At 46.0% G+C, this 12,835-nt stretch overlaps 1 protein-coding gene across 3 annotated transcripts in view; it reads left to right on the top strand.

Moving 5' to 3' along the window:
* The window catches only part of wbp1la (WW domain binding protein 1-like a), a 122,316-nt gene that overhangs the window by 77,167 nt on the left and 32,314 nt on the right, over positions 1–12,835 (top strand). The window contains exon 1 of one of the 3 annotated variants that reach the window (XM_085994291.1): positions 6,850–7,189. The exons of the other annotated variants lie outside the window; for them this stretch is intronic. Coding sequence (XP_085850417.1) covers positions 7,160–7,189 — 30 coding nt within the window. The 5' untranslated portion in view covers positions 6,850–7,159. Of the gene's footprint in view, positions 1–6,849; positions 7,190–12,835 lie in introns of those variants that run through there. 3 annotated transcript variants of the gene reach the window in all.

Raw genomic sequence — 12,835 nt, 5'->3', positions numbered from 1 at the left:
TCCAGTTTAGGTTTATCTAATATTTGATTATTCAGGCCAACTTCCAGAGTGTTCCTCGAGATGCAGCTTTTGACTGAGAGAGTCGGAGGCCTTCCTGTCTCCGTGTCACTCTAATTGGCCACTGGGAGTTGACTCGCCCCCAAGTCTCTGCGGGACAGGTGTGCGACCATTAGCTCAGGTGTGGCGAACCGAGGGTGCTGTGGTCTGGCACCTTTTGTTAAATCTGAAACTGTCGCAAGGTGTATGGGGCAGGCGGGTGGTGGAACCATGGTCAATATGTAATTTCCTGATATGATCAGCATTTGCCAAACTTCAGTCTTACAAACTGAGGCCTCCACATCACAAACCAAGGAACTAAGTGGTGGGTGGGGTGGGGGAAGAGAAAGAGGGGAGAAATGGAGACTAATTTTCAAATTCAGATTTTATTTTTCTTACATTTTAGACTTCTCAACTCGACTTAGTCATCGAAACATAGAAGATAGGAGCAGGAGTAGGCCATTCGGCCCCTCGAGCCTGCTCCGCCATTCAATGGCTGATCATCCAAACTCAGTACCCTGTCCCTGCTTTCTCCCCATATCCCTTGATCCCTTTAGCCTTAAGAAATATATCCAACTCCTTCTTGAATATATTTAATGAACTGGCCTCCACTGCCTTCTGTGGTAGAGAATTCCACAGGTTCACCACTCTCTGGGTGAAGAAATTCCTCCTCATCTCTGTCCTAAATGGCTTACCCCTTATCCTTAGACTGTGACCCCTGGTTCTGGACTCCCCGGCCATCGGGAACATCCTTCCTGCATCTAGTCTGTCCAGTCCTGTCAGAATTTTATAAGTTTCAATGTGATCCCCTCTCATTCTTCTAAACTCCAGCGAGTATAAGCCCAATCGACCCAATCTCTCCTCGTACGTCATTCCTGCCATCCCAGGTATCAGCCTGGTGAATCTTCGCTGAACTCCTTCCATGGCAAGAACATCCTAGTCAACCCAAACCGGACAGCAAAGCCCAAAACTGGAAAGGTAGTGTTGTTCTGCGGTATTGAAAGAAGGAAGAAAGGAGGGTCGGTAACCAAAGGACACAGATTGAAGATAATTGGCAAAAAGACCATGGGGGTGGAAACGAGAATTTATTTTTTTACGCAGCGAGTTGTTTTGATCTGGAATGCAGTCCCCGAAAGGTGGTGGAAGCAGATTCAATAGTAACTTTCAAAAGGGAATTGGATATATACTTGAAAAGGAAAAATATTCAGGGCTGTGGGGAAAAAGCAGGGGGAGAGCGGGACTAATCGGAGAGCTCCTTCAAAGAGCCGGCACAGGCACGATGGGCCGAATGGCCTCCTTCTGTGCTGTTTGAAAGAAAGAAAGACTTGCATTTATGTAGCGCCTTTCATGACCTCAGGACGTCCCAAAGCGCTTTAAAAGCCAGTGAAGTACTTTTTGAAGTGGAGTCACTGTTGTAATGTAGGAAACCCAGCAGCTAATTTGCGCACAGCAAGCTCCCACAGACAGCAATGTGATAATGACCAGATGATCTGTTCTTAAGTGTTGGTTAAATATTGGCCAGGACATGTGCTTTATGTTTCTTATACTTCAAAAAAAAAAGTCACTGGAAAATACAATTTGTGGTGATGGGGAAAGATTCTTTTTTTTTTCCATAAACATCAAGCTTTCCTATGTGCTGGTTTGACATTTGGCCCAGTAGATCTAAAAACAAAGGGCTCTATTGCTTTTGAGTTCACAGATCATAGAACCGCAGGAATTTCAGTACAGGGGGCCATTTGACCCACAGCACCCCTGCTAGTTTCCCATCGTCAGTTGCCACTTTAATCCCATTTCCCAGAATCTTCCCTGTACTCTAATATTCCTGATGTGTTCAATCTAATTCCCAGTTTAATTTGTGATTGACTTGTCTTCAGTAGCCACTTGTGGTAAAGCAGTCCATATCCTGTGTCTGGCCAAAAAAAATACTTCTATTTATATTTCTAGTATTAATCCTAAATTTATGCATCCGTCCAATATAGCGACATGTATTTGTGAAATTTTCAGGAGATTTCTGCCCAGGTCTGACTCTCTACTCCTGATTACTCTCTCTCTTTATTCATTCCCTCTCCTTTCCCTACCTGGAAAATGCTGCCTTAGCTTCTTGGTACCTCCTCACTCAATGTGCTGAAATGAGTCTGAACCTTCGTGCGGGGGATTGACGGAAGATGCTGAGAGGCTGTTTCCCCTGGCTAGAGAGTCTAGAACTAGGGGGCATAGTCTCGGTAAGGGGTTTTCCCTTTTAAGACTGAGGTGAGGAGGAATTTCTTCACTCAGACGGTTGTGAATCTTTGGAATTCTCTACCCCAAAGGGCTGTGAATGCTGGATCGGTGAGTATACGAGGGGAATCTAGGGATATGGGGATCGGGCGGGAAAGTGGAGTTGAGGTCGATGATCAGCCATGATCTTATTGAATGACAGAGCAGGCTCAAGGGGCCAAGTGGCCGACTCCTGCTCCTAATTTTTGTGTTGATATAGCGTAAACTCGAGGAACAGCACCTCATCTTCCGATTAGGCACTTTACAGCCTTCCAGACTCAATATCGAGTTCAACAATTTCAGATCATAACCTCGGCCCCTATTACATTTTTATATATTTTTTATCCACATCTTTGTTTTGTGCCCTTCCCCCTTTTTCTCTCTCCCACATGGCAGCTGTCTCCCATTCTGCCAGCGCATTTCACACCTAATCTAGAGCCGTCTTTTGTCTCTTTACTAGTCCTATCACCATCTCGTCTGGTTTTGAATACCTCTTAATGTCTCTTCACTTCTCTTTTGTTCTTTCATCCCCATTTCCCAGCCCCCAAACTGGCCTTTTAATCTGTTTCATTTCCTGTGTTTTTTCAATCCTGACCAAGGGTTTCGACCTGAAACGTTGACTCTCTTTCTCTCTCTCTCCACGGATGTTGCCTGGCCTGCTGAGTTTTTCCAGCATTTTCTGTTGTTATTTTGGATTTCCAGCATCCGCAGTATTTTGCTATCGTACCTTTTTAATGTGGCGTCCCAGGACCAAAAGCGAAAGAGCCAAAGGCCTGATTAAAGAGTGAGGTTTTAAGGAGACTCATGAGGGTGGGGAGAACTGTAGCAAGGGGGAGGAGTTTAGGGGACACAGCTCGAATGTGGAAGCAAGATGGCTCAATGTTCTTCTATTGATGGACGAGCAGAGGGAGAGGGTGGAAATGTACGGTTGACCAGAGTTGGAAGAACTGAGTGTCTGAGCAGGATTGTGGAGCTGAAGGAGGGCTGCAGGTGGAGGATGGAGTGAGGCTGTGCAGGGATTCATTGACTAGGACAAGGATCTTGAGGTTGACGCGTTGAGGGACAGGTAGCCAATGGTGGTTGGCAATGACTGCGATGACAGGTGAGCAGGTTTTAGTGTGGGTAATAACGCAGTCGTTTGGAGTTTATGGGTTGACGCTTCGGAGGGTGGCAAGGAGAGCGTTAGAAAAGTCTAGTCTGAAGGTGACAAAAGCATGATTGAGGGCAATTGGGGTGAGGTAGAAAAGGGCTAATATTTTGGAAATGAAAGTAGTTGATAACTGCAGTTTGCAGGAGAAATCACCCTGCTTTTATCGGGAGACGTTGCTGTAGTTTCGTTCGTGAGTTCTGTTTGCTGTAGTTCGTGGAGACTCTTTTTAAATAGACTCTGTAGACTGTTTGCTGTAGTGCACTGTTTAAATAGACTCTGCTGAGTAAACAGACTTTGTTTGCTGTAAAATAGGCAGTTTGCTGTGTGCCCTGGTGTAAGTCCCGCCCCGCCTCCACCTCATTGGCTGATGCAGTGGTGACAATAGACACTCTGATTCACATTGTTGGTCACAGACCTGCAGCAGAAGAGATGCCATTAGAGGAATGTTAAACGAGCTGAACAGTGTAACAAGGTGCTTCCTATTGATTGGAGCATATGCCCCGATTTTATTTGCTTTACGCACTGATGTCTGGACGTGCTGAGTCGGGTACTTGGAATTTCCATTTTGTCAATCATGCATGAGGACCCTCGATTCAGGTGTTCATCGCACCACATGGGGTCAGCCATGACATGGGGTCAGCCATGACATGGGGTCAGCCATGACATGGGGTCAGCCATGACATGGGGTCAGCCATCACATGGTTATAGAATGTAGTAATCGTTCCTCAGGTTATTTTTTCTTTGAATGTAATTATTTGACATGAGGTCATAACCAAGTATTTGGATTGCAAATTTGAGCTTAATAATTCTTTCCTGGAGTGTTTCTTTTACGACTTCTGCTTCAAAACTGCTGACCAGTTTCTCCCATCACCAAACTCCGCATTCCCTTTGTGCTGTAATCCTCCTTTTGTGTGCGTGCGAGAGAGAGAGAGACTCACTCACGCACATACCAATACTACAATGGTCATTTATCCTCTGACCTTCATTCTCCTGTCCTGTCCCGTCCCCCACCCCCCCCATGCTGAAATACACCTCCCTACACACTTATTCTGCATCTTTCTTGTGTTGCAGTTGCAGCTCGCCTCGATATTTCCTGCTTTTACTCTTTTTCTTTTCCAGGATCTCCAAACTTTGAAATGCCTCCCACCCCTCGGCATTCCCTTTCAACTACAGACCTGAGGTTTTTGAAAGAAAAAGACAGAACTTGCATTTCTATAGCGCCTTTCACGACCTCAGCATGTCCCAAAGCGCTTCACAGCCAATGAAATACTTTTTGAAGTGTAGTCACTGTTGTAACATAGGAAACGCGGCAGCCAATCAGAGCACAGCAAGCTCCCACAAACAGCAATGTGGTAATCTGTTTTAGTGAACCATTAAACTTGGTGTCACCTAACAATCGCTGATTTATTGTTTTTTTTTATCTCAAACTTTCTTCTCGTCTTTCCAGCCTCACTGGTGTCCTGCACAATGAGCCTTTATCCTTTATCTAGGCATCTCGATAACAAGTGTTGAGTGTGTCCCGGGTCTCTTAACCTGAAACTAAATATCCGAGTGTGTGTTTCTCTTACATCTGGTGCAAGCAGGTTTTACAACAAGTGTTTCGGATCACTTTCCCTTGCTGGGCCTTTTTTTTTGTTATAGATTTTACAGCACGAGAACAGGCCATTCGGCCCAACAGATCTGTGCTGGTGTTTATGCTCCACACGAGCCTCCACCTCATCAGCATATCCTTCTGTTCCTTTCTCCCTCGTGTGTTTATCTAGCTTCTCCTTAAATGCATCTGTGCTATTCACCTCAACCGCCCCTTCAATTAAAGAGGTGTCATTCAGAATGAATTGAATTGATGAAATTTTGCATGTGTTTGACTCTGTACAGAAACACCAGGAATGGAGTGCAGAATCTCGGCTGATATTCCAGTGCCATATGTAGGAGTGCTACATTGTCACGAGTAGTGCCCTTTGGCTGAGATGGTAAACCAACAATCGTCTGCCCTATTCCATTGGTTCAGAGGCACATTAAAGATCCAATGGCACTATTGGAAAAGGAGCAGGGAGTTTTCATAGAACAGTGTCCCAAGATACTGTACAGTGGAAGCATTGTTTAAAACGTAGCCACTGAACTTCAAGTAACTTTAAGGCATTTATGAGAGATCTGTAACGTTGTATAACTAACTTTCTTTAACTTTTAGTGAATTTAATTTGAAAATGGTACTGAGGATTTTTTGTACAACTTTTCAACTTTTTTAAGCAAAACTTTTCCTACTGAAAGCACAGTTTGTGTTTCTCTGCTTGGGCTTGTTTGCTCTGAATAGTCAGCATTGTTGAGGGTTGTGGGGTGGGTGGGGGAACATAAGATTATGAGCATTGTAGATTTATCATAAATTGCCTTGGGTTATAAAATAGCTTGAAATTAATATTGAAACTCTAATCTGGAGGTTGGGGTGGGGGGTGCCGGAGAAGAGAACCTGGTTGATTAAAACCTTTCTGTCAGTCCCCTAGTCCAACTGGGGTCCGCAGCCTCCTGAGGGTCCGTAGAGACTTTCCAGGGGGTCCGCGACCAGAGGTGATTTCAAGCCTGCTCTTCTTTATAAAACCGACACTGATTCTCAATGGCTGGGCCCGGCTCCTCAGAGGCCCGCAGCTCTCGCTCACTGTGCAAGGAGCGCTCCCCTGCCGGTCAGGTCGATTCCACTTCCCGGTGCCGCCGCGACCCTGCGCCATCCTCCCGACACGTGTTCAGAGCGTCTGCGGGGCCCTTGAAACACGCGCCTGAACGTGTTCACGCAAACACGTACAATCCCCACAGTGCGGCTGTTACTGAACCTGCCAGTGGGGACGGTCTGCTGGTGAGTCACGCTTCCAGCAGCACCCGGGCATGTGCAGGGGTGCTCGTGCCCTCGCTCGCCTTGGCCAGCCTGCTGACAGCTTTAAAAATTGTCCAGCGTTAAGTGGCTAATAGTGGCCATCTGTTGCTGTGGCGTGAGCGCCCAGAATCAGTGCGAGAAGCAGGCACACCCATCTCTCTGTTATCTAAGTAAATCCCTGTTTTCTTAAAATCATTATTAAAACGCTCTTTACAGGTCGCACTTTCATAAAGTATAATTTAGATGGGGGGAGGGTCCGTGATTACTAATCGATTTGAAAAGAGGTCATTCAACTAGAAAAGTTTGAGAACTACTGCCATAGTCCAGCACAATGTCCACTGTCCTGTTAATTGTAACCATCGGTATGCACAAATTCAATAGATAATTCTAAATTCTGGATTACAGTAAATAGATTACATAATGTTCACAGCGATATTTACTTATTTTTAACATATCTATTTACTCTGGATTAATGGCAAACTAGGCTTGAAAAGTTGCAGGGAAATCTTTTACATAAAGCAGTGTTTGACACAATCGCCCATTCTTTTCAGCTGCAAGTGAGCTCGTGATAGAGGTGACTTTGCAGACTTGCTAGCGGCAGTGTTTTTTATAAACTAAATTACTTTGTGCTGCCTGATGGATGTCAGTCGCACGGAAAGTTTTTTTTGGGGGGACAATCTCAGGTGATCTAATGGGTGAAAACTTGGGAAACGTAACTTGCTGAGCGGTCACCGTGCGGCAGGGAGGCTGTGGTTACTGACCCGCAGCTCCTCAAAGGCACAAACGGACGTGGTGCACAGAACAACTACAGTTAATGTCAGATACAGAGATTTTTTTTTCAGTGAGCTTTTGCCATGATTCTACTTCAGCAATTGATGTCTACGGTAAGGAGCCATGGAATGGAAGGTCAGGTATGGTGCTGGATAAGAAAGATGGCTTAAGCGCCATATTATTTAGGGAGCAGAAATACCGTAGAATTCGGGAACTTTTTTATATTAAAAAACCTTTACTGGATTATCTGCTTTGATACAGAGAAATTATGAGTGTCGCACTGGCTTTATAAACATTCGAAAGGTACTGTACATCTCCCCTTTTTAACTTTAAAGTCTGAAATATGTAAAATCAGTGTTGTACTGTATCTGAAGTAATGCACAGTAAGACAACACTGTGCTGTCTAACACTGTTCAATAAGTCTGTTTGGGTTTCATTCCTATTTGTCAGCTGTGGTTCAGTGGGTAGCACGCTCGCCTCGGAGTCAGAAGGTTGTGGGTTCAAGTCCCACTCCAGAGACTTGAGCACAAAAATCTAGGCTGACACTCCCAGTGCAGTGCTGAGGGAGTGCTGCACTGTTGGAGGTGCCGTCTTTCGGATGAGATGTTAAACTGAAAGATCCCACGGCACTATTTCAAAGAAGAGCAGGGGAGTTATCCCCGGTGTGTCCTGGCCAGTATTTATCCCTCAATCAACATCACTAAAACAGATTATCTGGTCATTGTCACATTGCTGTTTGTGGGAGCTTGCTGTGCGCAAATTAGCTGCTGCGTTTCCTACATTACAACAGTGACTACACTTCAAAAAGTACTTCATTGGCTGTAAAGCACTTTGGGACATTCGGTGGTCATGAAAGACGCTATAGAAATGCAAGTCTGTCTTTCTGTCTTTCTGTCTTTCTGTCCTTCTGTCCTTCTGTCTTTCTGTCTTTCTGTCTTTCTGTCCTTCTGTCCTTCTGTCTTTCTGTCTTTCTGTCCTTCTGTCCTTCTGTCTTTCTGCCTGTCTGCCTGTCTCTGGCTGCCTGTCTCTGGCTGCCTGTCGCTGGCTGTCTGTCTGCCTGCCTGTCTGCCTGTCTTGCTTTCTTTCTATTTGTCCTGACCTAACTTGATGAATGTCTGTTCCGTAGCTTGGAGCGATTGAATTACTGGAATTTTATACTTGGTTGGGTTCTTTGATCTGACAGCCTGGCTCATTCTCTAGTTGTTTATCAAATTTATACTGTTATTTTCAGGTCATCGCATAATAAATCCTTAAATTTGAATTGCTAATTTTCATAAGGTCTATCCAGTTATGTCATGGCCCTAACCTCCTCTCTCAGTGCAAGGCCTAGGAGCAACTTGGTTAACGCTCTTCTTTTCCCCCACTAGGTCTGGTCTTAACATGAACCAAGTTAGCAAGTGGTTAGGTTAAAGATTTTGAAATGCTAGTCATGACATTAAAAAAAACTCTCCCCTTTGACTTTTCCAACCCACTCCTGGCTGGCCTCCCACATTCTACTCTACTTAAACATGAGGTCATCCAAAACTCGGCTGCCTGTGTCCTAACTCGCACCAAGTCCCGTTCGCCCATCTCCCCTGTGCTCGCTGACCTACATTGTCTCTCGGTTAAACATCACCTCGATTTCAAAATTCTCATCCTCATTTCCAAATCCCTCCATGGCCTCGCCCCTTCCTATCTCTATCCTTCAGCTGCCTAGGCCCTAAGCTCTGGAACTCCCTCCCTAAGCCCCTCTTTCCTCCTTTAAGATGCTCATTAACACCTATCTCTTTGACCAAGCTTTTGGCCACCTGCCCTAATTTCTCCATACGTGGCTCGGTGTCAAACTTTTGTCTTGCAACACTCCTGTGAAGTGCCTTGGGACGTTTTACTACGTTAAAGGCGCTATATAAATACAAGTTGTTGTTGTTGTCTTAATCACTTTGCTATAAGCAACTAGCCTTGTGGAAACTACAATAGGCGGGAGGTGAAGCAAAGCAGTTCAATCTATCAGGAGAAGCTGTTTGCCAAGGCCGTGCTTCTGTATCGATCTTACTACTTGAGTTTTGTATTGGTTTTCAGCAAGACCGTTTGATTTGTGATGTGGGCTAGCAGTGTTGCGCTCCAAGTTTCATTCGTCCAATATGGACTTGTAGAATTCTATGCCATCACCCCTGTGCTTACTGACCTACATTGACTCTCGGTCCGGCAACGCCTCAAGTTTTAAAATCTCGTCCTTGTTTTCAAATCACTCCAAGGCCTCGCCCCTCCCTATCTCTGTAACCTTCTCCAGTCCCACAACCACTCCCCCCGCGCCCCCCCCCCCCCCCCCCCAGGAGATATCTGCGCTCTTCCAATTCTGGCTTCTTGCACATCTCCAATTTTAATCGCTCTACCATTGGCGGCCTTGCCTTCAGCTGCCTGGAATTCCCTCCCTAAACCCCTCTCTCCTCCTTTAAGATGCTCCTTAAAACCTACCTCCGTGACCTCTGCCCTAATATCTCCCTATGTGGTCCGGTGTTGAATTTTGTTTGATAATCGCTCCTGTGAAGCGTCTTGGGATGTTTTTGCTATGTTAAAGGCGCTATATAAATGCAAGTTGCTGTTGCTCCATAATGGGTAGTTTCTAGAAAATACAGAATGAATTGAATTGAGTGTTAATTACTCCGTTGTATTTGCGTGTTCAGAGGTGTGAAGTGATTTTCTATAGTTTTGTGATAACTGGATGCAGGTTGAGTGACTCTGGATGTTGCTTATGATCTTTCACTAGATTGCATGCATCTAGATTCAGTCTTGGGCAATACTAACCTCATGGTTTTTTCAAAAACAGTACCGAGACAAGGTATCTGTCATGAATCAACATTTTTTTTTTGAAGCAAGATTGCTTTTGTTCCGGCTATCCACTTTGTAAAGTCTCTTGGAGAATCTGCATATCATCTTGTCCTCAGCGGCCTTCTGGTCTCTGTTCATTACACTGGTGCTGATGCTATCGAGCTGTGCACATACGCTGTGACTTCAATGTATCTGTACAGCTTGATAGCATCTGGCATTCTTAACGATCAGCTGGCAATCAGGTCGAAGACGCATCTGTTTATTTTCCAGGATTGTGCATCGCACGCACATCTTCGCAATAACCTTTGTATTCTTGGACACAAAATGTTTTAAATCGAGGCCAAAGGCTTAAAGGTTATGGTCAGCCTCAACTTCTACGGTTTGGCTACATGTAGACCTATAAATTATTGAAGGTCTCGTATATGGTGAACACTTCCTGTCCACAAACCTTACTTTCTGTTGTCATCATTTTTGAGTAATGCTTTTGTCAACATTTATAATGAGAATTCATATGTAAACATTTATAATGGGAATTTCTATCTAAACACGGGCCTGTCGCAGTGTAGTGCAGATCTAGCAGCTCAAAACTGGGCATCCATGAGGCGCTGTGGGCCATCAGCAGCAGTAGAATTGTATTCCACCACAATCTGTAACCTCATGGCCCGGCATATCCCTCACTCTACCATGGATTTTAAGCCAGGGGACCAACCCTGGGAGTGTAGAAGAGCATGCCAGGAGCAGCACCAGGCGTACCTAAAAATGAGGTGCCAACCTGGGGAAGCTGCAACACAGGACTACATGCATGCTAAAAAGCAGAAGCAGCTAGATAGGGCTAAGCAATCCCACAATCAATGGATCAGATCAAAACTCTGCAGTCCTGCCACATCCAGTTGTGAATGGTGGTGGACCATTAAACAATTAACGGGAGGAGGAGGCTCCATGAATAACCCCATCCTCAATGATGGTGGAGCCCAGCACGTGAGTGCAAAAGACAAGGCTGAAGCATTTGCAAACATCTTCAGCCAGAAGGGCCGAGTGGATGATCCATATCGGCCTCCTCCTGAGGTATCTACCATCACAGAAGCCAGTCTTCAGCCAATTCGATTCCACGTGATATCAAGAAACGGCACTGGATACAGCAAAGGTTATGGGCCCCGACAACATCCCGGCTATCGTGCTGAAGACTTGTGCTCCAGAACTAGCTGCGCCTCTAGCCAAGCTGTTCCAGTACAGCTATAACACTGGCATCTATCCAACAATGTGGAAAACTGTCCAGGTATGTTCTGTTCACAAAAAGCAGGACAAATCCAACCAGGCCAATAACTGCCCCATCAGTCTACTCTCAATCATCAGCAATATGATGGAAGGTGTCATCGACAGTGCTATCAAGCGGCACTTACTCACCAATAATCTGCTCACAGATGCTCAGTTTGGGTTCCGCCAGGACCACTCTGCTCCCGACCTCATTACAGCCTTGGTCCAAACATGGACAAAGGAGCTGAATTCCAGAGGTGAGGTGAGAGTGACTGCCCTTAACATCAAGGCAGCATTTGACCGAGTGTGGCATGAAAGAGCCCTAGTAAAACTGAAGTCAATGGGAATCGGGGGGATAACTCTCCACTGGCTGGAGTCATACCTAGCACAAAGGAAGATGGTTGTGGTGGTTGAAGGTCAATCATCACAGCCCCAGGACATTGCTGCAGGAGTTCCTCAGGGCAGTGTCCTAGGCCCAACCATCTTCAGCTGCTTCATCAATGACCTTCCCTCCAACATAAGGTCAGAAATGGGGATGTTCGCTGATGACTGCACAGTGTTCAGCGTCATTCACAACTCCTCGGATAATGAAGCAGTCCATGCCCGCATGCAACAAGATCTGGACAATGTTCAGGCTTGGGCTGATAAGTGGCAGGTAACATTCGCACCACAGAAGTGCCAGGCAATGACTATCTCCAACAAGCGAGAGTCTAACCACCTCCCTTTGACATTTAACGGTATTACCATCGCCGAATCCCCCACCATCAACATCCTGGGGGTCACCATTGACCAGAAACTTAACTGGACCAGCCACATAAATACTGTGGCAACAAGAGCAGGTCAGAGGCTGGGAATTCTGCGGCGAGTGTCTCACCTCCTGACTCCCCAAAGCCTTTCCACCATCTACAAGGCACAAGTCAGGAGTGTGATGGAATACTCTCCACTTGCCTGGATGAGTGCAGCTCCAACAACACTTAAAAAGCTCGACACCATCCAAGACAAAGCAGCCCACTTGATTGGCACCCCATCCACCACCTTAAACATTCACTCCCTCCGCCACCGGCGTACCGTGGCTGCAGTGTGTACCATCTACAAGATGCACTGCAGCACCTCGCCAAGGCTTCTTCGGCAGCACCTCCCAAACCCACGACCTCTTCCACCTAGAAGGACAAGGGCAGCAGGCGCATGGGGAACACCACCACCTGCAAGTTCCCCTCCAAGTCACACACCATCCTGACTTAGTATATCGCCGATCCTTCATCGTCGCTGGGTCAAAATCCTGGAACTCCCTCCCTAACAGCACTGTGGGAGTACCATCACCACATGGTCTGCAGCAGTTCAAGAAGGAGGCTCACCACCTCTTTCTGAAGGGCACTTCGGGATGGGCAATAAATGCTGGCCTTGCCAGCGACACCCACATTCCAAGTACGAATAAAAAAAAAAGTTGCAGGCCTCCCTGTTGTTTTGTATGATGGGGAAAAGCTTATGATGAGATGTCTATTTTGGCTCTCCATTCAATGAGGTGCCTCCCGCAACAGATCTTAGTGGGAAGGTTGATGTGATGTGTTCCATGGACTGGGACTCATGGCCACAGTTGCACCTCGGGTTGTTCCCCATCTCCCACTTGTGGAGCAGTTGGCTGCATCGTTCGTGCCCTGCCTATCATTGGTGATGCTGTGGTGCTCTTCCCAATTCAC

This window comes from Somniosus microcephalus, chromosome 8 (assembly GCF_052327205.1).
Source record: "Somniosus microcephalus isolate GS21.2 chromosome 8, FLI_Smic_1.0, whole genome shotgun sequence".
NCBI lineage: Eukaryota > Metazoa > Chordata > Chondrichthyes > Squaliformes > Somniosidae > Somniosus > Somniosus microcephalus.
The sequence above is the reverse complement of the archived record's forward strand: the minus strand, read 5'-3'. Positions and strand labels throughout refer to the sequence as shown.